Source organism: Enoplosus armatus, chromosome 15, assembly GCF_043641665.1.
Source record: "Enoplosus armatus isolate fEnoArm2 chromosome 15, fEnoArm2.hap1, whole genome shotgun sequence".
NCBI classification, from domain to species: Eukaryota; Metazoa; Chordata; class Actinopteri; order Centrarchiformes; family Enoplosidae; genus Enoplosus; species Enoplosus armatus.
The window spans coordinates 16,681,659-16,709,220 of NC_092194.1; the positions used below are offsets into that span (position 1 = coordinate 16,681,659).

At 40.0% G+C, this 27,562-nt stretch overlaps 1 protein-coding gene across 1 annotated transcript in view; it reads left to right on the top strand.

Annotated features, from left to right (window-relative positions):
* The window catches only part of mta1 (metastasis associated 1), a 39,405-nt gene extending 16,737 nt beyond the window's left edge, over window positions 1-22,668 (top strand). The window contains exons 4-18 of the mRNA XM_070919725.1: window positions 8,297-8,423; window positions 10,253-10,316; window positions 10,637-10,754; window positions 12,222-12,324; window positions 12,968-13,067; window positions 13,557-13,745; window positions 15,450-15,524; window positions 16,104-16,162; window positions 16,471-16,607; window positions 17,363-17,574; window positions 18,276-18,465; window positions 18,598-18,687; window positions 19,124-19,279; window positions 21,568-21,717; window positions 21,994-22,668. Coding sequence (XP_070775826.1) covers window positions 8,297-8,423; window positions 10,253-10,316; window positions 10,637-10,754; window positions 12,222-12,324; window positions 12,968-13,067; window positions 13,557-13,745; window positions 15,450-15,524; window positions 16,104-16,162; window positions 16,471-16,607; window positions 17,363-17,574; window positions 18,276-18,465; window positions 18,598-18,687; window positions 19,124-19,279; window positions 21,568-21,677 — 1,730 coding nt within the window. The 3' untranslated portion in view covers window positions 21,678-21,717; window positions 21,994-22,668. The remainder of the gene's footprint in view (window positions 1-8,296; window positions 8,424-10,252; window positions 10,317-10,636; window positions 10,755-12,221; window positions 12,325-12,967; window positions 13,068-13,556; window positions 13,746-15,449; window positions 15,525-16,103; window positions 16,163-16,470; window positions 16,608-17,362; window positions 17,575-18,275; window positions 18,466-18,597; window positions 18,688-19,123; window positions 19,280-21,567; window positions 21,718-21,993) is intronic.
* Window positions 22,669-27,562: the final 4,894 nt, after the last annotated feature.

Below are 27,562 nucleotides of genomic sequence, written 5' to 3' on the forward strand. Positions count from 1 at the left end.
TGGTGTTTGTGTTTTTTCTTGTTGCATGGTGAGCATTAAGTAAACACTAGTGGTGTAATTCAGGATCCAGTATGTTTTCGGTACAACTGGTGCACTGCCAAAACGTTCCGGGTAAACCTTGAGCTCTAGAATTTCTGTTCCGTGTGTGAGTCGACATAAATAAACTATTTTGACAGTAATTGTTTGGATCTCAGGGTGTACCGAACGGAGGAAGTCGCCACCGAACAGAACATCCTGTACCAAGCAGTTCAGGACAAATACATGTACCGTTACACCCCTAGTAAACATGAATATTTAACTTATAATCAAGGCTACTTAACCTGGACCATGTTTTGTTGATAGTACTGGCACACTGATGGACGTAGCACGGCACTGGTTTCAGAGTGGAGTAATGTTATAGTATAGGATGTTCTTATACAGGCCTCTTGGTCTTGGCTGTGTTTTGCCAGCTGCAGTTTGGGTAAGGGGCTTCCAGACATTTGCAATATGTAAAAAATGCATGGCAGGAATGGCTGTGCACCGCATGGGTGTGGTCTGTATCCTGTCTGCATTTCTGTAGCTGCAGCCTCACTGCATGTGCCTTTCTCTCAGCGCATGTGTGTGTGTGTGTATGCATGTTCCATGTGTTCTTATATATGCATGATGGACCTTGAGTCTTTAGCTCTGGGCCCTGTTACGGGAATTGCTGAAGGGGGTACATTTAATTCAGTTTTGTTATGGTTCAGTGGAGAATGGCAGGCGAGTGCGTGCGTGTGTGTGTGTGTGCGTGTGTGTGTGCGTGCGTGTGTGTGTGTGTGTGTGTGTGTGTGTGTGTGTGTGTGTGTGTGTGTGTGTGTGTGTGTGTGTGTGTGTGTGTGTGTGTGTGTGTGTGTGTGTGTGTGTGTGTGTGTGCGCGTATGAGTCCGTGTGTCTTTAATGTGTGTCTGCTGTGAGTCATTGATCAAATATTTTGCTTGCAGAGATTCTGAGCACTCCCTCAACGAGGCCTCCCAACTCCGGCATTAGCCCCTCCCCTGTGAGCGAAGCAGCCTCCTGAGTGGTCAGCTTCTGTGGCGGACTTGGCATTTTACCTCCCTTCAGACATTTGAATTTGCCATGACTCAAACCTTTTTCTATTTTTGAGATGTGGCTCCTAGTTCCCATAAACAATAGACAACAATGTTGTCAGTGAACTGATGCACAAAAGTGAAACCAGTGCGACTGAAGTCAAGCTGGTGGTGGGAAAAGTACAGTATATTATAACTGCTAGTTTCTTTTTGCTTTGGGCTCCAAAGTGGGTCATAAACCTCAGTCACGTCCCTTTTTGTGGATGCTTTTATTACCGTTCTATAAGTGAATTCGTTAGCAGGATGGTGGTCTCTATGTGGAAACAAATCATTCACCCTGCCAGTAGTAGTGCCATGTTGTACCACTTGAGCTACACAACCACTCTGTATTTGACAAGAGGGATGATATGTTATAATGGGACGAGGTTCTACAATGAGAGGATGAATTTCTCATTTGCATCCCCAGCTACGCAGCTTTATGAACTGCGGCCTTATCAGCTGTAATGATTACAATGTCAAGACAACATCCTCGCCTCGTGTCGACTCAGTTGTTGTGCCTGTTATGGAGCACACGGAGATTTCACGTTGTTGCTGACAAATAGTAAGCAGCGCATTAGTGTTATTTGTTTTAATATTATAAAAATGTAATTACTTGTACTGTTTGACAGGGAAGAAAAGTGGGAAATTATGCTAAAAAAATAACCTTTTTGTGTGCTGAATTTGTTATTCACAAACAAAGAGAAATTAAGCTCCCTACCACATTGTTGAACCGATGCTGCCACTGGCATATATTAAGTATATTAGCAGTGTGCAGTCTAAAAGACAGACCGTCCTGGTTCTTTTCCTTCACATGCACTCTTGTAAAACCCCTGTTAGAAACCAGGTTGCAAATTAAGCATACATGTGCTCAAAATCCTTTCCCCACATACAGGCTTCTTGTTAGCATGACATTGAAGAAATTTGTCTACAGTTACTTAATCCAAGTACTTTTTACACATCAAAGTCAGTTTACACGTCATGAGAAGGACTAGTCAACCTGTGAGAACAAAGAGCTGTATAATGTCTTTCGTTTCTCTGGAGGAAGCTTTGTTATGTCTAGGAAAATATCCCTTGTGATGTCGACAAAGTTACGTTGGCTTGGCATTGGAGACAGAAGATTTTTAATGTAACGCCTGCATTGCAAAGTGGAGGTGTGGAGTTTGAAGGATGTAGACATTGACCAGTCAGACGCATTTCAGTTGCATGATGGGATGTATACTTGTTTGACTAAAAGTTAGGATACCTTGCCCTCTGCTGCATCTGCAATCTGCACGCCAATTGACATATGTGAGTCTAATGTTCAGGAGAGGTCATTCAAACACAATGAACTAATTCAAATGGTACGTCCCTCTTCTCACATGAACCTCATAATCCCAAACAGTGTGAGTCTGACAATGCAGAAAAACTTGACTCAACTGTTTTGTAAGTGTTAAAGGCCACGTTACTGTCACCCTCTTCTCTTACAGAGCTAGGGGTTAAATGTTAGCAGCTTCACAGAATTGATAACTGAGCAACATACAGGGTGATTCTGCAGCTCCAACTCCAGATACAGAAGCCACAGGCAAGTGTCCCATTGTACACATAATAAAACGGACACCAAAAATGATCAGCACTACAGCGCTACATTGTCTTGTTGTACTGTTTTGTTTTCCTCTGACTATGCTGCTCCTGTTCTTGCTCTTGTTTGGAATGTGCTGTGAATGGGGAAAAAAAATATGTTCACCATGCACTTGTGTAAGGTGGGATGAAAATCGAAATACTTTATAAAGACACGTTGTCTGGTGGACCAAGGTTAAGATCGGAAGACATCATTTGATATGGGAGTTAGGGCTGGGCAGTATTGACAAAACTGTTATCTCAATATTGATTATGTGGTGATGTTTTGGGTGTAACTATTTGTATTATTTTTTTATAGGCGTGAGTAATTTAGTCACTGAGGAGACAAAAATGTTACAGTACGGACAGTTAAATAAGGTCATAAAAGTGTATCACGTTACTGTCATGCAGCCCTTAAGGCCATATTTAACTTATGTCATGTTGTTATGTACTTTAACAAAACCATCAGATGATATCTTGTCACATCACAGTATTGATTTTATATTGATCAATCTCCCCGCTCTTTAATATGAGTTGTGAGTAAACTAGTTATTTTCCTTCTAACCGATGATGTTTGAGCAGAAACATGAGTCTGCAGCTGTCTGCGTCTGTCTCTACTCCTTCCACCACCACCACACAAACACACACTGTATGATAGAGGTGTAGTCAGTTTGTTAAGGTAATAACGGTCTGCTGCTGTGCTCTCCTCACCTCCTCCTCGCGCCCTCAGGCCTCCTCTTTCCTCTCTCCTTCCCCTCCCCTCGCAGTCTCTCAGCCTGGTAAGGCGACCCATTCATCAATAATTGATAATTGGCTGGGACAGGTGAGATGGAGAGGCAATTTGTAGAGAGTATGGTGTGGGTGCACTGCCAGGAGATTGGCTCGGAGGAGGAGAGGAGGAGGACTGAGGTTGGGGAGTTGAGTTGCTACTCAAGGAGGCACAGCCAGGGGCCAGTTGGAAAGGGCCAGCCAACTGATGCACCACTGCATAATCCTGTGTGTGTGTGTGTGTGTGTGTGTGTGTGTGTGTGTGTGTGTGTGTGTGTGTGTGTGTGTGTGTGTGTGTGTGTGTGTGTGTGTGTGTGTGTGTGTGTGTGTGTGTGTGTGTGTGTGTGTAAATTCATGGATATGTGCATGCAGAAGCAGAGTAACACACATACAAGCACTCACGCCCACACAGTGAGCACCAGCTCAGAAGTGAAGTTTTATTTATATAACCCAAAATCACAGATCACATTTTTGCCTCAAAGGGCTTTACAATCCTGTTCAAGATACTACACCCTCTATTCTTTACGCACACACAAACATTTTATTGGGAAAATAAGAGGAGAAAGATATGCAAAAGATGTTGTATATACATAGCAGACAAGAAATAACAATATTTAAGTTTTGAGCCTCCAAAAGAACAGTTACATCTTATTTTTTGTTAGAGGCTAAAAACTAATTTTTCCAAGAAAGGCATCACAGAAACTGGTAATGTAGCTCCCTTCCTGTATTTTTATCCTCCTTACTCCAATAATAATTGTTGTATGTGTTGTTTAAGCTGCTAGATGCCTAAATTTCCCTCGAGATCAATAAAGTATCTATCTAAAAGGTCGGAAAGCAAGAGCGCCTCTGCCTGTCACCACAAAAGGTTATTACATTCTTATGATACGTAATATTAGGCTCATTAAGATTCACGTAAAAAGAGCAGAGGTGCTACATCACATGAGGAAATCCACATTTAAAGACTTAGACGATAGTTTGAACGGTCTCCTAGTAACTACCCAGATAATGAGATGAAATGTGACAGGATCTGTCTGATTCAGCTCAGCAGGTGACTGATTGATTGATCACATCATATGTTCACTAATCGTTCAGAGCAGCACGTTGCATTGTCAGTTCAGCTGAAACAGTTAGTCGATTAATAAATTAGTTGATCGGCTCTGTCATTCATTAAGCAAAAGTGCAAAACATTTGCTGCTTCCAGCCTCTCATATGTGAGGATTACTTTGTTTTGCCGTTGTAAATTTAATATATTTGGATTTTGGACTGTTTTGCTAACCAGTTTTCCCAGGAGAAACACTGGAAGACTGTTGGCGAGCTATGAATTTATAATTCAAAGTATAAGCTCTACAACTGTACATCAGGCCAATGCTATCTGTTTTTCTTGGGAGTTTTTATGCCGCTCTGTTAAAAACAAACACAAACTGCCTCTGTGTTGTTACCTGGACAATATGTTTATTCCATTGTTCTTCTAACGCAATTCCTGCATAACTTAAGAGTTGCTGTCATTCATTTTTCTTGAAGTTCCTTTTCTTTTGTTTTAATGTTTCAAACCGATCTGCTGTCCAAAAAAGTGCAGAAAAAATATACACATCCTTTTTTAGACAGTTTTATCTCGCAGTGAATCTTCTGTATGGCACATGCCTACCACTTCTCCTTCACAGGAAAAGCCAGTTTTACCAATAATTAATACACTCCTCTTGCAATTTAAATGTAATTTAGTTTTGCAGTGTTATAGATTTTTATGCTAATGCAGTGTCTTGTAGGGGAAACGCTACCAGCAGTTTGGAGGTCATCATGGATAACTACTAAATGTAAATGTAAAATGTGTGTACATGTGCGCACACTGTAAGAATTACGTACCTGCAAAACACGTTTTAGTCATGTCGCACACCACACACACACACACACACACACACACACACACACACACACACACACACACACACACACACACACACACACACATAGTTCATGTTCACACACTTTGTCTCCCCACTGACCTTCTTGCAACTTCACACCCTGTTTCTTATTCCCTTTAATCTTGTTTTTGTTTCTTTTATTAATAATCTTGGTCCATATTTTGTTGCTTTTACATGGCAGAAGATGGAGTGAGGCCCGTGTGTGTGTGTGTGTGTGTGTGTGTGTGTGTGTGTGTGTGTGTGTGTGTGTGTGTGTGTGTGTGTGTGTGTGTGTGTGTGTGTGTGTGTGTGTGTGTGTGTGTGTGTGTGTGTGTGCGCGCGCTGCCTGGGCACTGATAGTGTGTCTGCTGGGTGCTGAGTGCTGGGCAGAGTGAGGGAGTGAAGGAGTACTTATTGATTTTGGCCACACATCTCTTCTCCTGAAAATCCCTTGATTGCTTTTGTTCTGCTCCCCGTCTCCCTCTTTCTGTCTCGCTTCCTCTAATGAAACTCCAAATGAATTGGAGCACGTACCGACTGCTCTCTTTCTCTCTGCTGCACTTACTCTCTCTACCACTCTCTCTCTGCCTGTCTTTGTCTCTCTCTCTCTCGCTCTCCCTGCTGATTTCTCTATTGCTCCCCTTCTTCCTCTCCCTCTCTCGCCTCATGTCTCTCTGTCTTCATCTTATGCTCCCTTGCTCTTTATCACTTTTGTCACACTTTCTCCCTCTGTGCTCTTCATGTCCATTTTATCTGTCTCTCTCTGTTTATCTGTTTTCCTGTCCATCTCACCTTCTCTTACCTCCTCTTTCCTCTTCTCCCCCGGTTTCTCCCACCTTTCATTTCCTCCCCTCTCCTCATCCTCACATGAGGAAGGGAATGTGGAGTGGAGATGTTGCCTACCAGCAGCAGTTCAATCTATTCTTATAGAATGACTCAGACACATGACCCGCTCAAATGGGCTGATAGCCCTTCAACAGTTGCTCTGTCCGTTCATTCTGGACCTTTTTTTTTTTTCTTTTTTACCTTCGATGAGCTTTTCCTCTACGTAATCTGTGTGTGTTTGTGTGTGTGGTGCAGGGATTAGATTTTTCTTTCAGTCCAAGGTACTGGAAGCCCCAATGTTCCACCTGGAGTAAAAGCGTATCCACGTCATAGCTCTCAAAGACACAATGCCGTACCTGCTTAGACTGACAGAGAAATGATCTCAATGAACAAGCCTAAAGGGAAGCTTCGCCAGTTTTGCACTTATAGGTCAGTTTACAAGTCAAGTGGGGCACTACTCAGCCTGTGGAAACAGCTGTATAATGTTTTCTGTGGCTCTGGAGGAGTTTTGTCAAGTCATAGACGAGACAAATACATACGCGTTTGACAGGTCGGGTGGTAAATGTTGGATCCAGCGTTTTTGGGCCCATACATGGAACTAAAAGTTAGGATGTCTTGAACCCGGTTACACTGATTTGTGACCATTTGTTTTTAAATCTGTCTCTTGTGAGTTCCTCAGCTTTATGAAAGTGCAACACAGAATCACTGGAAGGCCCCGTTAACATAAACACACATCCTAGTACTTCTGTCCTTTTTTATGGGGGCCTGTCTGTCCTAAACCCATACTGTAATGGTAGCCTAATGCTAATGTTAAGGGTCAGTTAACCCAAATTACACACACTTTTGCCCACTCACCTCTAGTGGTATCTAGCCATACAGACATTATGCTTTTTAATAGCCCAAGTTTTGAGATGTCTTTTGAGATTTCTGCCACGACCTCAATTCTATGGAGGAATTATGCATTGTACATAAATACAATGTATAATGGAGACAGCTCTCTCCTTTCACCTCTATTGTATTGGGGTATACAGCAGAAATCTCAAAAATGTATCTCCAAACATAGGGAAATAAAACTGAAGCTCTCTGCATTCATTTAATACATTTTTATCTTATTTTTTTGGACCGGTGTAATTTGGGTGAGCCAACCTTTCAATCCTAAACCAAATTCCCTTAAATGGTCTTCTGAAGAAAGTAAAGACCTTTCTTACAGTCTGAAACTTAAAGAGGGAGATCCGTACGGACCTTTCTAGTCACTTACTGTCGGGGCTGTAGCCAGGATTATAGAAATACTGAAGTCTTAAAAATCCAAGCAGCCCCCACATCCAGATTATTTTGAAGAGACCTTAATTATGCTTATTTGGTTATTTTTCCATTTTTAATTAATTCAACTGTTCTAATTTTCCCCAAGGTAGTTCACATGAGAGAATATTAAAGCTAATTTCTTTGGGTTTTCTCTACTCTACCAGGAAGAAACTCTGGTGGGAAAAATTGTTAAATTTTATATTTTTACACTTATGAATTTCCTCAAATTTCATAAAGAAACTATGTATAATTAACTAAATTTCCCTAGAAAAAAATACTCTGGCAACTCTGTAGCTTTCATTGAGTAAGGGGTCGACCGTAGTGTGTAACATAGAGCAGACTCTACATCTGTGTTTTTTATAAACCCATTCTTCTTTTAGTAGTTTTTACGCTTGAAATGCAGGAGATTACCCAAATAATAGTATATTGAAAACACATTAAAATGATGGAGACTCTTGGGGAGACAAAGAGGATGTGATATCCACAGTGTTGCTTTTGTAGTCAGGGTAGAGATGCAGAATTGGGAGAGAAAACCTTAGCCTGATGTTGTCTGATTCATATTGCAGGTCTCATGTGGACACAGTCGGTGAGATTTTATGTAAAATACCTGTGTACATGAGTCTCCTTCTCCCTGAGGACTTCATTGTTCCGGCTCATCAAGTGTGCATCCTTGTGCTTTATATCTGCTTGTTGTGCATCTGAGACTGTTTGTGGCTGCAGCCAATGGATTTGCGATCCCCCCCCCGCCCCCATGTTATCTCTGTGGACGTCATTGGTTCCACCTCATGTGATGTGTGTATGTTTGACCTTTGCCCCGCCCAGGGGAGCTGGAGGAGGAGATGGAGAATCCAGAGATGGCGGACCTCCCCGAGAAACAGAAACACCAGCTCAGACACAGAGAGCTCTTCCTATCCCGCCAACTGGAGTCTTTACCTGCCACACACATCAGGTACACTGCTGTACACCACCCTGGTGTTATTCAACTAAATGTTTTAATTTCATCAGTGTTTCTTCTTATATCAGTTTTTCTAACTTTCCCTCTGTTCCAGGCTGTGAATAAAGCCTCCATACAATTCTTTTTGGGCTACTATTGAGTCCGAAAATACCAATGTTCACAAAACAAGGAAAAAATATATAATATAATATATTATATAATATAATAAAAAGAAAGTCAAAATGAATCGGATAGCTGAACTGGAAAATGACAAATCATTGAAAGGAAGTGCAATTATGGTGCTTCATTGTCAGCATTGCTTTCACTTGTTATAAAGATAAATTTGACTTTTAAAATGAAATTTAAAGTTGTAATTCTTAAAATTTCAGTCTTGTTTTGCAGACACATTTTTGATGAACGATTGTGGTCCGAGCTAACTGAGGTGACAAATACGTTGAGCTTCCTGTGGCTGCTTCACAATAAAGGCCGACCCCGGTGTTTTGCCACTTGAACGCTTTTGATGTGAAGCCGCCACAGCAGCAGTAGGAAATGTTTGGTTTGCCTTAACAATAACTTAATACAACTCTGATATGATGTAAAGAGACAATATCCTCAAGTACAAGGTGTTGTCTTCGAATGTCTTCAACAATCCAAAACCCCAAAATATTTAATTTACTACAATGTAAGATCAGGAATAGCAGCATATACTCACATTTGAGAACATGTAACCATCAAATGTTAAGTACATTTGCTTGAAAACAATTAATTGTTTACCAAAATATTTGCTGATTGACTTTCTTTCGATGGACTCATCGATTAATTGACCAATCGTTGCAGTTCTATTAAGCTAGCTATTCGAGGTAGCATGAATGATTTAGTAGCATTTAATCTCTGACACTGATCGTTATTGGTTCTTTAATTAACTTGGAGATTTAATTAAACAGTTTGACTACTTAACCCATTTTTTCTGTTTCTGCTGCTCTGACTGTTTTTTCACCTTCCATATTACATAAAAACAACGTATAAACTGTATTTTTTTCCTAACCCTACCTGGATTTTGTGCGTGTGGCTATAAAACAAGCTCAGACACGAAATAATCCACTCGTATGCAGTGTGCACGTTGAACACTAAATGTCAACAGAAAGCTGTTTCTACATATAGACCTTTGCTCATCAGTAAGCTCCAGGCAAACCCACCTAATCATTACCACATTATTACTTGACATTTCTGAAGAGAGGCAGGAAGAGCAAACTGACATCTGCTCGAATAAAAATACTCTGATGAGCTGTTTGTTTTGTGAGGATTCAAACTCGATTAAGATTTCTAACTTAACGTCCGTGTGCAGCAAGGTTACAGGAACTGTTTGAGTTTATCACCCTGCCAAATCGTATTTGCTTCAGGCGAGAGAGGTATGGCTAATTAGCTGGTAAATAATTTGAATTCAGACAGTAGCAGTTGAGGGACAGAGATGAGTGTTGTCAGTGTCAACACACTGGACCATGATTTGTCAAATAACAGGCTGTGCCAGCTGGAACCAAATCAATATCATCGTTGCTGATGCATCCTACATCAAAGTCTCCTCTCAGACAGTTTCTCTTGCAGAGGAGAGTTTGGACCAGGGTAGCAGCTCTCATCTGGCACTTATGTAACGCGTTATCCCCTGGACTTTAAGTCAGTTATTCTGTTTCACATGTTAACTATTCACTCTTTCTTCCCTCCTCCATGTCTTCAACCTCCTGTCTTTCCTTCTTAACTTCTTCTCACCAATCTTTTATCCTTCTTTCCTTCGTTTTTTCCCGCTTCCCTTCCTCACTTCCTTTCCTCACATCCTTGCCGGACTCCAGGGGGAAGTGCTGTGTGACGCTGCTGAACGAGACAGAAGCTCTGAAGTCGTACCTCGACAGAGAGGTACGTACACCAGCTCGTCATGCTAGATAATACGACGGGGTCTTCTAAACTGTGATTAGGTGTGTTAGATTTTAGGATTATCTAAGAGAGAGTGTGTGTGAGACTTATGAGTTAAGAGATTCTTGTTTCCAGATTAATTATTCAACGTGTTGACCCAGAATGTTCTTTTCACATACAGTAATGAGGAGACGAGAGACTAGCAGAGGGGAAAGTACACGCACACACAGATACGCTCCTCTCTTTCGCCTCTGCGTTTGCCCGTCTCGCTTCCTGTTCCTTTCATTCCATCCTCACGCCTTCCTGCCATCTGTATTTCCCAGGATGCCTTCTTCTACTCGCTGGTGTATGACCCTCAGCAAAAGACTCTGCTGGCTGATAAGGGGGAGATCCGTGTTGGGAACAAGTTTCAGGCCGACATCACCGAACTCCTGAAAGAAGGTACATCATACTTAAAGCTCGGGCGTTGTAATTGACACAGTTTTCCAGAGAAGCTTATTCACAGGGTAGCACATTAACGTTTCCCTGCAGGGGTCTTTTGACACTATTGTGTACTGATTCTTTTCCTTTTTCAGCATTAATAGGGCAGTCTGAGTCATAATAAACTATTCAACCTTTCATGTTTTTGTAATTGCTCAATTCTCAAGAACATTTCATGAACTTCAGGCAGCCTTTTCTGCCCCAAACCCCAAAGAAGTTATAATAGAATAACTAACCTAGATTTCCATGAAAGTCACAGTGTGGCAGCGTGATTATACATAATCAAAGCATTTAAAATAACAGAGTATTGTCTATGTGCTGAACAAGTGATGATTTTATAGTCACCCAGAGAGTATGGAAAGGATTGGGTGCATGATGTTCCTCTGAAAGGAGACAACTTTTAAAGTTACTAGACAGCTGCTTTGTTCTCGCCTGCCATGTTCACGTCTTGCTAAATGCGCGACGACAACAAAGCTTCCTGTTTTCTTGACAATAAAAGCTTGCATTTCCTCCTATTACAGGATAACGTGTACAATTACATACAGGCAGTAATTTGAACAACCGAATATAATGCGACGTGTACAAAAAATATTGTAAGCATATGTAACTCATGACAGTGGTTTAGTTTCTGGACAAACTTTAAAAGTGCTTCCAGAATTGAGGTAACTCAGGTACAGTAAAATCAGCAGCTGTAGTGTTTCCCTTGCCATAGTTTCTGTGGTTGCCATGGTCACACATGGAGCCGCTGCTGCCGACCTTGGCGACACATTTGCCGTTGTTTACATTGAAAACAATGAAGTTGCTCGCTGTCTAAAAGCACCTTAAAGCTGCAACTACTCATACTGTATTTTTGGCATCCAAAGCTGATTAGAAATGCCATTATTTTAAACTCGGTCAGTTAAGACATTATACCTTGCACAACAAGTTTTCTGACTTTGCAACTTGTCCACAATATTAAAATCCACTATTATTTTCATTCAAGCAGTCTCAAAGATATTTTCCAGACATTTTCACTTTGAAATGTGACTATTTTTCTGCCAGATTTAGGGTTCAGTGTTTTGCCAGAATTTTATTCTTAGCAGGTGGGAAAACCTCTGAAATTGCAATTAGGGCACCATGGGACACTACGCTCTCTAATTAAACCCATGTTAATGAAATTCTGTTACATGTGTTAGAAGCTCAGGCAGGTTGGCTGGTTTGTTGCAGGCTGGCAGCTCGTCAGATCCCACCTATTCAACACTGGGATTCATTAAAGCTTTACACGAGGTAGTCATTTTAGAAAAGGGGAAAACCAGGAAGAAAATCAAATTTGATTGTGGATTTTACAAACTCTTGTTGTCCATATGTCGTCAATCAGGAACCATAGTGGCCTTGAGCAGCGTAGGAGAATTAACTGTCTGTATCCGTATGCCTTCTGGGTCCATGTAGGCGAGGATGATGGCAGAGACTTGGAGAAACTAGAGGAGAAGATCTGGGACCCCAACAGCTCACTGACAGAGAAACAGATTGACCAGTTCTTAGTAGTAGCTCGGTAAGTCAACACAGAAGTGCCAAAGCATACAAATAATAAAAAATAAAAAATATACAATAATGGCATAGTTACACTCAAGTTTCAGCCAAGAGATGGTTAGCTTAGCATAGTAAACAGACTAGAAACAACAACAGCTAACCTCGCTCTGTCTAAAGGTAACAAAAAAATCTGCCCATCAGTACCTGGTTTCCTTTGGACAGAGCCAGACTAGCCCTGTGTCCAGTCTATGCTAAGCTAAGTTAACCGTCTTCTGATCCTGCTTCATGTTGAAGTTATAGGAGCGATATTGATTGTCTCAACTAACTCTCTGCATTGAAGCAAATAAGTATCTTTAATGTTTCTTAACATCTAGTCATCCTCATTTCACCTCATTTAGAGCTTGATATGGCTGCTTAGCGGTTTTAGCTCATTCAGTGCTAATTGGCTAGATTTGTAACATTTGCTCTGCAACACTATATTACTGAATATTTTATCACTGGATTGACAACTTTGCTATTTTTTTTTGTGCATAAATCATTGAGAAAAACAGGTGGAAGTATATCAAACACCAAATTTAGATGGTGAAAGTAAAACGCAAAGTTGATTTCCTGTCCCTTCATGTATATTTGCTCTCTATCTTTTGCTTCTTGTCTGTGTCCCATAGGTCAGTAGGTACATTCGCCAGAGCCTTGGACTGCAGTAGTTCTGTCCGGCAGCCCAGCCTTCACATGAGTGCTGCTGCAGCCTCCAGAGACATCACCTTGGTGAGATACACATGAAAGCGGCCTTGGGTTAAATCAGTATCACACCATAGATGAAAAGTGTATTGGGGAAGCAGTAGTGTTAATCAAAGAAAATTCTTGTGGTGCACGTGTGTTGTGTGTATATAATTGTGTGTGTTTGTGTGTCTGTTAGTGATTGTTGAGGCCTGTGTCTGGTTATCCTTAACAAGCACTTGGCCCCAGAAGCCTGGTGCCGGTCTATTCTGCCCTAGATCTTATCCTCATTTATAAAACATAGATGAGAGGCCTTCTAGCTACCCACGTGCACACACACATACACACACACACACACACACACACACACACACACACACACACACACACACACAGCCCAAAGCCTTGGACAAGGCACTGCATATAAACTCCTCAAGTAAGCAGAATATTGCAGAAATTAATTTCAAAAGTGGTTCAAACATTAAAACCACAACAATAAAGCCTGAGATTAACATGTATTTCTATCCTGTGTTTTAGTTTCACGCTATGGACACTCTCCATGCCACGGGCTATGACATGACTCGAGCCATCGCAGCGCTGGTGCCTCAGGGTGGGCCTGTCCTCTGCAGGGATGAAATGGAGGAGTGGAGCGCCTCAGAGGCCAACCTGTTTGAGGAGGCACTAGAGAAATACGGCAAAGACTTCACCGATATCCAGCAGGATTTTGTGAGTAGCAAACTAATAATAAAGAGCATATTTAAAGGAATAGTGTGCTTATTGCCACAAGTTAAATGAGAAGATCAATACCACTCTCTTATCTGTCTGTAAAATATTACACTGCAACAAGGGGACAGTTAGCTTAGCTTAGCATAAAGACTGTAAACAGGGGGAAACGGCTAGCCTTCTTAAAGGTAAAAAAAATTCCTACAAGCTCTTCTGGTTGCCTGGTAACCTCTCACTGACGACAAGAGTCCAGGAAGACGCTGAGAGCCTCGAGGAAACAGTCCGGCACATTAACCCCAGGTACAACCACAACGTTTGGTTTCGCACGGATTAAACAAACGAGAGATGACATGTTAATTAGTGAGCTTTAGAGGTGCTGGTAGGCGTATTTCTAAAACTGCATAAACTGAGGCTTAGTCAAGGAATTTTCTTTTTGTAAAATCTCAAATCATTAAAAATCCCCTTTAAGTACTGCCCATCGATAAGTTAGTCACTAGATAAGATGATCATGATCATCGAGATGTTTTGAGGAAAATCTCTTATATATATATATATATGTTATACCCATTTTTGACTCCAGCAGACTTTTAAAGTTCATCAAATTACATGTTTTTAAGCATATTCATTTTCCAAGTAAACAGACATAAGAATTGTATTGATTTCAGCTAGAAAGTGAATATATTTTCTATGCCATATCTCTGTGTGGTTGGGCAGTGTTTAAAAAGCATTTCAGCGTAAGTAAATATTAAATTGGAGATATGTAAGGACGACATATTGAGCACTTGTATGCTGCGCATCAGCCTGTATGTGGGATGCCCATAGTCTCATTTCGAGATGTGTACAGTAGGTATTCAGTGCACCCATATTTGCTTCTTCTGAGGGCAGAAACCACAGAATTAGAGTTGTGTAGCAGACATTTGGACTTAATTTAGGCATTTAGCTGACAAACAACTTTCAAGCACAATAGTAGTCTTGTAAGCTAAGATTGCAGTCAGCCTATAGTAAACAGTGACAATGTTAAAGCTAAGCACAATGGCCGTTTATCCAGTGAAACTTTAGACAGAAATATCTTTGAGAAAACGAATGCAAGTGTTAGTTAAAAGCCAGGAGAAAGCAGCCTTTCTGCTGTAGCTCCTCGCAGTCCTCTGAGAAAGACTGGTGCTGCCGTTTGTGGACTTCACTACTACACATTGTGCTCAGCTCTCACTGTGTGCGTCACTCCACCACCTGGTGGCTGGCTGCTGTCAGTGCTGCTCACTCACGTTTCCACCCCGTCCTTCTCTCAAACAACAGGACTACACCACCATTATGGGTGGGGCTTCTACATGATAGCTCATTTTCTTTTCAAACTTCTTAGAGGGAACTTTGCAGAGCAACTTCAGTAGGTTCAAACCGATTTGTAGCCAGTTGTGTTGTTTTTGGTCATTTATATAAAGAACCTCTTTGTATAAGATGGTATTTTTGTGATGAGTAAAATACATTTGGCCGAAGACATTTGTATTTTCATGTGGGAGGGTTTTTAGGTCCTACATTGAAAATATAGAAATGTAGTGCGTTTCTAAAATGCGTCTTAATTGTTTAGTGTGTGTAGAAAATATTACACACACTTCTTAGTCGGTCTGGAGATTGAAACCCGGGACCTCTCACCACTTTAATAACCACTACATTAAAATAATGATTTATTTTGTGCCTTCTCTCCTTCTCCAGTTGCCCTGGAAGTCCCTGACGAGTATTATTGAGTATTACTACATGTGGAAGACCACAGACAGATATGTACAGCAGGTAAAAAAAACTTTTTGGGGCTACCTTAATGGGCATTTTGTTATTTATAGCTAGCTATATTTTTCATGATAATTTCCTTTCTTTATAGCCCAGTAACTGTTAAACGTTGATCTTTTTGTTTTCATCTGATTTACGTCTTTATTAAAATAAAGAACATTGTTTATCTTTGTTCTTATTCTTTTACACTTGACTTTAGTGTTTTTTCCGTTCCAGGCCCAAAAATGATCCCATCTTTGTTTTCTTTTTATTCTCCTTTTTTTCACAATTTGGCCAGTGTCAGGTTGCGTATACAGTATGTTTGACATACATCTGTATTCTGTCATCAAGATAGCTCCAGATTAAAGGTTATAATAAAATAACCACGCACCTATTTTTCTTGTTAAAAATTAGTCAAATGTCGATATCAATTTCATTCAGAAATATTCCACACCGTCCTCAGATTAGTTAAATCCATTTGTGGTTCTGAACTCAAGGTTGACAAATTCACCCTTAAATGCTTATTTTTTTTACACTGGTTTTGGTGGAGCTGACCTCTCCAATCACATTGTTCTCTCTCCTCAACCTCTGTCTTTGCTCCAGAAACGATTAAAAGCAGCTGAGGCAGAAAGCAAGTTGAAGCAGGTCTACATCCCTAACTAGTGAGTACCTCAGTGCGTGTTTCTGTGTGAAATATCGGGTTTTATTATATTTCATCTGAATAATACTGAGATAGTTCAGAGTTTTTCTGACCCTCTCAGCAACATCTCTGCTGTTGTTAGCGCACACGCACACACACCCTTCTCTCACTTTATTAGTATTCATGACAGCTCTCAGTACAGCATCAGTGTAACTGCTGTCTCCAGCAGCAGCCTGATGAATGATATCTATTCTCTTTGGCCTGTATTATCTTTGCTGGTCTGACCCTCTCCCTGTCCCTGTCCCTGTTCCTGTTCCTGTGCCCTTCCAGTAACAAGCCAAACCCCAACCAGCTGAGTAACAATGTAAAACCAGCTCTGGTGAATGGAGTGGCGGGTGCAGTGGTCCCAGGACCTCCGGGCTCAGGGCAGACCCCCGGCCTCGGCAGAGCATGTGAAAGCTGCTACAGTAAGTCATTCACATGTGTAACGCTGCTGTCATGTAACTGAAATAGCTAAATTATATCTTGCTAATCTTGCTTGTACATGATGAACTTAGAATAATTGCTTTGACATTCACAGGTGTAGTCATATTTAAAAGAGGCTGTTATGTTGAATATGGTTTCAACTTGAATGGAAAACAGAGCCTTGAACCAAAAACCTTTAAAAATTCAATTTACAGATACATTTATGAATCCACAAGTCCTTTAAATACACTAGACAAAACAACTAACATAACATAAATACAGGTTAATGACAATGGTTGTGCTGTATGATCGGCTATATTGACATTTAAAATGTCAGAAAGTTAGATGTGACAGGTTAAATTTACTAATACACCATACTCTCTGTATGTGGCACACGTTTGATACTTTTTTTCTCCCCATTTTTCAAGAGAGAATATCATTACGTGCCCTGCAGTATTTGAGTTATTTTAGTAGTTGTAGTTAAATCAGTGATGAATGATTAAAGGTTGTGCTCTCGCTTCGATGCACACACGCACGTGTTCATGATTATGTGTGGTGGCTGTGATTATGAGCCATCTCAGGCATGTTTTATATATATATATATATATATATATATACACATATATATATATATATGTGTATATGTGTATATATGTATATATGTGTGTGTGTGTGCGTGTGATGCTGTCACACTGCACTCTCTTTCCTTTGTCTTATGTGTGTGTGTGTGTGTGTGTGTGTGTGTGTGTGTGTGTAGCCAGCAGCTCCTACCAGTGGTACTCGTGGGGACCTCCCAACATGCAGTGTCGCCTCTGTGCTTCATGCTGGACCTACTGGAAGAAGTACGGAGGGCTGAAGATGCCCACAAGACTGGATGGAGAGAGGCCTGGACCCAACCGCAGCAGCATGGTACAAACTAGCACACACACACACACACACACACACACACACACACACACACACACGCACGCACGCTTCACTGGACATTTAGTTTATTTATTCTGCAAACCCCAAACAACAGCCTTACTGTTTGCCAGAAGATTTACCCTACCCTTAAAGGAATAGTTCATCCTTCAGAGAAAATCTTTTTCTTCTCATGCTTTAGATGAAAATGTTTCGTATTTTTGGTAGAAAAATAATAAGACATTAATTGATTGTCAAAGTCCCTTCACAGTTAATACAGACTCTCAGATCACGCCTTGACAAACAGTCCTTACGAGTACAGTATGTTAATGTGTAAATACTGTAAATGTGTGTTTACCCATTTTTGTACTATGTCAATAAACCAGATTAAGTACCACTTTTACGCTGAGTATTTGCCAACCTGAAGGGTATATATTGCTCAACAGTGAACTCAAGTAAATTATTAGCTACTAAATGACTTTGGTAGTCTGCAGTAACCGGGCCAGTGTGTTAAATGGATGGTGCATTTTGGGAAGCATTCCAGTCAGCTCCATTTTGCCAACCAGCATCAATAAAGCCAAGTAATGAAATCCATTTCAGATAACGATTTACTCCAAATGTTTTCTTTGCTATCAGGTAATAGTTTAACCTATCTTTAGTCCCCAGTGTTCATTAGATCAAGTGTTGGCTGTTAGTGCACTAAGACCACGAACACACATTGCTGTAAATTTATGGGATCTAACTGTTGTTAATGTTTGTACCTCCAGAGCCCCCACGGCCTGCCCCTGCGGCACAGCGGCAGCCCCAAGTTTGCTGTGAAGACGCGACAGGCTTTCTACCTGCAGACTAACGGCCTGACGCAGATGGCACGGCGCCTCTGCCAGGACATCATCAGGCCGAGATACCTGGCCAGGCACCCCTACCTCCCTGTCAACACAGCAGCCATCAAGGCAGAATGTAAGGACCTGATGACACTGATGCTCTACATACTTATTTACTTATTACTTATATATATTGTGCACTGCAGTTTTTCTTTGTTGTTACAGATGGACTGTAAATTTACTGTGTTTTTGCAATGAATCTCTGCAGGTGCTCTGCGGTTGCCAGATGGCCCAAAAAAGCCTTTGCCACTGAAACCTGTGGAACGTAAACCTCTGGAGTCTGTGGTTCGGTATTTAGGTAAGACAAGCCGATCACCCGCTGCATCTCTTACGTTTGAGTTTCTATTTTCAGTCAGTTTTAACTGGGTGTGGTGTTTTAAACGGATAGATGGTTGCTTTTCAGCCACACTGGCAACGTGGCTCTATGGATGGCAACGTCAGTCAGTTGGTCCACCACTTTGTTCCAGACTGAAATATCTCAACAAAGATTTAATGGATTGCCATGAAATTTGGTACAGACATTCATGATCCCCAGAGGAGGAATCCTACTGATGTAGGTGATCCCCTGACTTTTCCTCTGGCACCACGTTGAGGTTGACATTTGTGGTTTTGAGTGAACAGCTGTTGGTGTATTTATTTATTTTCCCCTCAGGAAGAATTTTTAACCACTTTGGTGATCCCGTAACGTTCATGTTTCTTCTTCTCTCACTTTCTCTCTTCTCTGTCACCTACAGAAGCACATCCCCGTCCAGCCAAACCCGACCCACCGATTCGTGGAGGGTCCATCTCTACAGGCAGCCTGACGCCCATAAAGTCCTCTCCCATCCTCAACAATGGCTCTCCCACCATCCTGGGCAAACGCTCCTATGAACAGCACAACGGACTGGATGGTGAGTGAGAGGAGAGAATACAGTACATGTGTGTGTTTGCTTTTCTCAGCTCCACTGAACTCCATATGCTGAATAATCAGTATTTTCAAAGGTCTAATTTGATTAAAAGTTGAAGTTGAAAATGTGCATGATTTAAGGATTTAAGGTAATAATTTATTGAAATAAAGATAATTTTCCCGTTTTTTCCTCAAACCTGATAACCATGATCGCTCAATGTAATTTACTAATTACTTGGTAGTTTTAATGTAAGACTTCTAATGAGATATGATTTTTTTATGAAGGAAATGACTTGAATTAGTCCCAGCTGCAGTTTTTTCTTTTTGTTGGTTTATGTGCAAATTTGACTCTAAAAGCAGTTGTTCATGTGTATGAAATTACTGGAGTAGAATAATGCGGCCATCATTAGCTTTAAAACTAATTTTAATGTTTTTTTCATGGCAATATTTTATTCATTACAGCATCATTTTAATTATTTTAACTATATTAACACAAACTAAAAAGTATTACATTACACATGAATGTTAAAGCTTTAATGTCTTTGCTAAACATCGATTATTTTAATATTTAAAGAGAATCCAAAGGCGCATCTTAGCTCCGCGGCTCACTCAATGGCTACAACACACAGTTAAGATCCACTGCCGAAGGGTTAAGAGTTTGCGTGGGGCTCTTATTTTTTTGGGTTATGTCCCACTTTCCCCTCTCCCCTGTGAAATGAGAGAGAGGAAGAGACAGACTGAGAGATCAAGAGAGTGAGAGTTTGCCAGAGAAAGACAGAGAGGAAGAGGGAGAGAGAGGGAGAGGGAGAGGATCGGATCGGCCTTGCTGCTTTAGCTGGAGGCTACAGGCTACGTTGTCATGGTAACAGTGGCGAGGAAGAGGAGGAGGAGGGCTCTGTGTAAGTGTATCCTGAGGGAGAGTATCTCCACTGGTCTGTGAGCCTACCTCAGGCCCAGGCTGGGATAACACACCAGGAGGAGATTTTGGGGTTGAAAAGCAGCCAAGTATTAGGGATTAGTTTTTTAATTTTTAATTTTACCACCAATTTATCAACTTCCTCATTCGTGTCATCGGGATTTGTCAGAAGACAGGAATGGAATTATTTTTTTAATTGGTAATTACAACAATCGTCGCATCATTTCTGTTGTTTTAGTTATTAAATCAAGGGATATTAGATTTCAGTACCTACAGTTTCACATTCTGCAGTCCTCTTTATCAATGTCAGTCTCCTCTATCTTCTAATAAACTTTAAAGGAATAGTTCAACATTTTGGGAAATCAGATTATTTGCTTTCTTTCTGAGAGAAGGTCGAGACCACTCATGTCAAGTGTGGAGCTAAGAGGTGCTTAGCTTAGCTTAGCATAAAGACTGGAAGCAGAGGGAAACGGCTAGCTTCAAAGTGCTCTCTCCAAAGTTCAGAAATCCATCTACTAATATCTCTAAAGTTTACGAATTACCACGTCGGCTCTTGTTTGTTGTTGTCTGCACACAAACATAAATATATTTTTTCTCTCTAAATGATCAACTTTACATTGAAGATTTTGTTTGCTGTAATTTTGCAAATGTTGTGGATCACCTGTTCTCCTTTGGTTTGGATCTATGTCAGCATCTCATGAGGCCTTTGTTATTTGCCTCATAGGTGTAAGAAAGCACATTGTGGTTTTCACTACAGGAAACCTTGTTGGACTTAAATAATGAGAAATACTGTTTTATGTACAGTGGTTGTACTGCTTTGCGGCTGAATGCTGACAAAGCCATATTAGAAATATGGCCTTGTCAGAGTCAGATTGTCAACAATGTGATAATGAATATTTATAAAGATAATTTGCTGAGTGTCTCATTGTTAGCTGGTATTTGGAAAATACAGTCTGCTGTTTGTTTCTGTACAAAGCAAGTGAAGAGGAGTATTTATGGTTTCAACTGTGAGGGAATTGGATGAAAGATTCAAAACTAACCTTTACATTTCCCAACTGTTTACTGATTGCTGTTAATTAGATGTGGAAGATGTGATGACTGGAAACTGATCACCTTGAGCGCTGCAAACGGCTCTTATGAGGAAGTGAAATATAGACACCTGATGTCAGTTGTGAGAAGATTTAATGGGTGTATTTTCCCCTAAAATGATTAATAAGGTTTATTCTCGTCTATTCTTGTTCTCGTCTTTGTTCTGTAGATGCACTAAAGAAATCCTTACTTCATGGACCCACAAGGGGGCAGAAGATTTCATCCTTTAGTGTAGCCAGTGGACTGTGTGTGTGATCAGCATCTCTTGTGCTCTCCGTCCTCTACAGGCACTAAATCCAAAGGCCTGACTCCACAGTGGGACATCATGGCCAAACGAATGAGCGAAGCGGGGCGGCCCTCGGTCTCCCTGCAGGACGAGGTACATGAACTGGACTGAGCGCTCTGTGGGAACGACCTCTACTACAAACCCCAGTGAGGTGAGACACACTGCTGGGTTTCTCTGACGATGATATTTGTGTGTTTGTTTTTCTGTTTTGGAGTGTTTGGTTACTTACAATTGATAATGAGGTGCCAGATATTGGTACAGGATTTAGAGTTCACATCTGTAGTTTGGTTCATTCGGTCTGGACCAAGAAAAAAACCAAAACATTATTGCCTTTTTAGTTCTGAGCTGTAAGCGTTAAGTAACATAGACTGACAGGGAACCCATTCATTGTTTTGTTTTCATTCATATCCTTTTTTTTTCACAGCAGAGCGGGACATGAGACGGAAAGGCATTTTTCCAATAAACCATCGTCGAGGGCAGCTGATAGAAGTTGAAGCTGAGAGGAGACGACAGCATTGGCCACCTTTCTTTAGTCAGTACGGGTCTGTCACACTGCTGAAGACCAATCGATAATCGACCAGTTTGGCTGTGGTCAATCAGAAGATGAGCCTGACTGTACAGGACTGTGTTTATTACTTACATTTCTCGTTATAACTGTCATTGTAATTATTGTTATTGTTATTATAATTTTTTTTTACCAACTATAACTCAGCTTATTGTTTGTCGATCAAACGATGGAACTTGTGAAGTTTCATGAAAAATGCTTGCAGAGCCCTGTGGAAAAGGGTGGAAGGACTGTAACATAAGCCACTTGCATCTTCTATGTTTGTTTTTTGTTTTTTTGTTGTTGTTGTTGTTTTTTTTTAACAAGTTAAATTCAACAAGGAGACGCACTTTTATTTCAGCGACACAAGTTAACTCCTTGTCTTTTTGTTTCAATGAATTTGAATGCTTTACGGGAAATCTTCTGTTTTGTGAGCCGGCCCCGCTCTTCGGCCAGAGAGGTTTAACTTATTGAGAAAGACTTGCTGTTTTTTCTACCTTTTTCACAAGTAATGCATCTATGCTTAGATAATGTAATTAAAAAAGATAATTGATTTTCCCTCTTCTTTTGGTGTCAGTGCACTGAGATGAACGGTGTCAAAAATAGTTTTTCCAAGCGGGTGTCCATTCCCCTTTTTCTCACTCACACGCGTCTGCAAACAGGGTATTCGCGAAATAACTGACACTTTTCATTTCCAACTGCTTTTATATGTTTTGAGCCTAAAACATTATTAGTATTGGAAAAGATTAAATGCTCAAACACAACACTGTTTTGTAAGCAAAGGTCCAAAAACAACTAAAAAGCAGGAGTGTAGGAGTGTGTTCTCCTTTCATGTCCAGTCATTTTGTCGATCTGTTTATCTTTATTTTACGTTCATTAGTAGATTGTCTTTATTGATTACAACAAATATCAGTCTTAGTGATTCTATCGGTCAATACAAGAAAATATACCAATATCCAACACATCTGCTGGCAATTATTTTTGTATTTCTATCCATTTAGATATTAAGCTTGAGAGACAATTCTTGACCTTGGAAACAATTTATTATTACACAAGGTGAAAAGGATAAACATGCACACACAGAGTAACACCAGCTGAAAACAACAACAACAACAAAAATAGACAAAAATTAATTGATTTAAAAAAACTAACTTGAGTTTAGTGGAATTGTCATGAATTATGTGCAATATAGGACAAAGGTTAAGTTAATATACATATACATAGATATATCTACACATAAACACACACATACTGTAAACATATATACACACACATACAGACGAAATGTTAATGTTCTCACATCCCTTTTTAATAGACCTTTTATCATTTCCCAGGGTTATTTTCAACTCCAGCCTTCACTTGACTCAAAGTTTGCCACGCAATTTTAAATATTAGATTTTGTTCTTTATTCTTATAACATTATTTTTGAGAAAATTTGAAACTTTCAGTGTTTAATTGTTGTCTTTTTGTAGCTTTAAATATATGTGCTTTCCCCATCATATTGATGATGTTGTTCAGGTCTTTTCCTTCGTCATCATCCCTTAAATCACCAAACATTATGGTTAAAGGGCAACGATAAAGATTATAAGATTATTATTATTATTATTATATTAAAATGGAGTTACAAAGTGCTTTGCATGGGAAAACCAAGATAAAACAAAGATCTGTCCAATGATCTCAGGCTCATGTGGGAGTAAAAGTAAAAAATACAGCAAGGAGTCAGGTCACATCTATATATCAATCCTTGAACATTTAGCGTGCCGGTGTGAAGAGGCTGAAACAGGTGTGTTGTAGGCAAACTGACAGCTGAGTTATGTGAAGTCAAAGATTTTTAATCAAGACGAGAATGAGTTTCCAGCTACATGTAGAGAATGCAGAGCAAAGCGTGCCTGCACACAGCAGCTAGTGACAGAGAGACGAACAAACGTTTGTTACTGCAGCAAACACACAAAAACAAAAAAGAAAAGAAACAACACGAGTGCGTTTCACTAAATGGAGCACACGCATGCAAAAGCAAGCAAAATGGACAATAAGTACTGTCCAGTGATGACAGTACATTTACTAAAGGACTGCTTAAGTAAATTTGACGTACTTATAAAATAACATTGTACTTTTTACTTACTAAAATATGCTGTTTTATTATAAATTAAACTACCCAACACTTAATACAAGTACAGCTGAAACAATTAACAATGGACATTATTAGATTAACAACAATTAATTGATTACTATTTTCAACAATTGATAATTGTCATTTTTTACGTAAATTTGATGGTTCAAGCTTCACAAATGTGAGGATTTGCTTTTCCTTTTAATTATTTTACTAATTTTGATTTATTTTTTAATAATTTTGAGGTTTTGGACTGTTATGACATTTCTCACTTTTTTATGGAGTTTTACAAACCCAACAATCGATCGATTAATCTAGAAAATAATAAGCTCCACCTCAACCAACTAGAACATTAATATCCTGCTTTTATATTAATATGAATAATGATAATGTAATGATATAATATATAATAGTATAACAGTCACAGGGGACACTTTTTGGCATTGAATACTTTTACTTTTAGTACTTTAAATACATTTTCCTGATTATACTTACATCATTTTACTTCAGTAACCTTTTCAACGCAGGACTTTTACTTGCATCTGAGTATTTTTACAGTGTGGTATTAGTACTTTTACTAAAGTACAGGATCTGAATACTTCCTGCACCACTTCTGCTCTGAAGAAACTCAGTATTTATACTGTCTGCTCCTCCTGCTCATGGTGGATTAATGGTATCAGCTGTTGTTTTCTGTCTCAGACCTCTCATCTGTAGGACGAGGTCGATGCTGATTGTTAACGTAATGGTTCTGAGCGAGCAGCCCTCCTGTCTTTACGATGCTCAGTGGAAAATGGTCTGTGAGGTATTTTAGTATCTGCCATTAACGTCCAATTGACATCATGTCTGGTGAGCAAGCATACAGATAACATTGTTACAATGCTCTTCAGATCACTGATCGACCGTTCATGTCTTGTTGATCGGGACATTTTTCCCTTTGAAGACCACTTAGAAAGAATGGATGCAGTTATCAGGGTCGATATTTCAGTTACGTCCTGTGTTACATTTTCATATATCATCAGTCTTTTTATCCAATGTGCCTTTTGCTTTTGCATACTCTCATCAGAACAATACGATTGTTACTGGAAATCCACCATGGAGCAACCATGGGCTAATTCTGCACCAGAAACCATAACAGCTCTATTAGCTCTATTATCAGTTTCCTTTATTTTGACTAAATCACGTACACCAGCACAAGTGATGGTCCTTGGACAGTGAATATTTTTTCTTAGTCTTGAGTTAAATCCATCTCTTCCTTCTTCCACAAACAATCCCCCACTACTGGTGTGTCCCAGGGAGCACTTCCACAAAGTCTGATGCTGGCCTTTAGTATAGTATATTTATTGTCTTAATAACTAATAAACCACCAGGTATGAAAAGCCGACTGCAGGAATTAAGAGTGCATGAAAATTAGTTAACAAGTGAGCAGAAACGTTTAAGTTGAGGTTTGTTGAAAGTGCATTATCACACAAAGCTGTCTCAATGCACTGTATTAAGAACAATTAAAACAACAGAAGAAGAAGAACATACAGTACAACTGATTACTTAAGGAGGATTTAAGAAAAAGCACAACAGAGAACAGATGAGTTTTGAGTCTGGCCTTAAAGGTTTTCAAAGAATGAGTTGCTCTAATATAAGTGGAAATAAAATGCTGAAAGTTATGGACAATGGTAGAAAGTTTCTGCCGCTGTTTAGTGGTAATAGTACCAATGCAAACTTGACCAAACAAACTGAAAGATACAGAGCGAGATTATGTAACTTTGTACCTGTGGCCACGAGTGGAAGCTATGGGATAATGGTAAATGCTAAAAGAGTTATAAAGTCGGTGAACTTTGCTAACATTAGCTGCCATTAGCTAACATAAGCTAAATTTACTGAATATACTGTTATTTAAGGCCTTAAGACCCTTCAAAACACAAACCATGAAAAAGTTATTGGCAGAATATAAAATGTAAAAAGGAGTCTCTCACAGTCCACTAACAGGAAGGCATTATATCAGCCAAAGTACACTTACTTCCTGTAATAACTGATGGCAAGTCCTTACCTAAGCACTGGTTTGTTACTGATAATAGCAGCCACACCATGTGACTAAACCACCTGACCTTAATTTGACGAAGGAAGTAGTTTGAGAGTAAATTATAGTGACGTCAATGACATTTTATGACACTGATAATGACGGCTGTCAACCGCCGCCATTCCTGGCTCTTTCTCAAACATACAAAGAGAAAGAGACTTTACTAGTGGTGCAGGTGTCACCTCTTCTTGTGTCACTGGATATGTATGAGGGTTCACACCTCTTCAAACTCCTAAAATACTAATCCCACTGGAAGACCAGTATAAGGTATGAAAGTGTGGGAAAACAACATGACAATTCCAAAGTCTTTGAAAGTTTGAACACAATAGGGTGTTTGAAGTCATGCATGTGTTTCTTTGTAGTATGTTTTCTGAGAATTTAATATATTTTAGCCAGAAATTCAAGTTCATATCAGAGCGTGGCTCACTCTGTAAGTATACAGCTCAATTGGCTCCACACACTTGCAGAAAATTACATGAGAGAGGGCAGTAATTACCTCACCTTACCTGCTTTGAGCTTTTAAAGGGAAATATCTCACAACCAGGTGAAATGTAATGTGGCCTGTTGGGATGTTTGTGCAATGTTTGCCACTTTTAATGTTTTCTGCTACTTTTTGTATTTGGATAATATGTAGCAGAAACGCAGTAAAAGCTGAACTATTATAAGCTGTAGGCTATATAAACAATTGGTTAATGGTTTATAACACACTTACCTACAAAGGCAGATAGCACAACCTACAGTAAAGGTCAGATGAGCAAAATAACTGGAGAGGGGAGTGAGAGAAGTTAGCGAAGGCTAGCCCTGCTATCTCACTTTTTGGCTACCTTGGTTTGACTTTTGGTTGAGGTTTCAGCTCAGTTCTGTAGTAACTACAAATTTGACATCCCGTTGTCTTTGGTGTTATTGGTAAACGACTGAGAGTTAGATGAGAAAATTGACACCACTCTCATAGTTGAAGCTACAGCCATCAGTCGGTTAGCTTAGCTTAGCTGGAAATGGGGGAAATCGCTGGTTGCCTGGCAACCGAACCAAGTGCGGCGCATAACCGTCCCTATAAAACCAATTTGTCATTTTACTAACGCAGGTATTCAACAGACGAGATGTAACGTGTTAATTAGCGAGCTGTAACGTTAGATGTGCTGTAGGGCTGATTTTTTTACTTTTGGACAAAGCTAGCTGTTTCCCCGTGTTAACAGTCTCCATGCTAAGCTAAACTGTTTCGTGGCTGTACGCTAATGTTAGCTTCATATTGACGGAACATAACTTCTCAT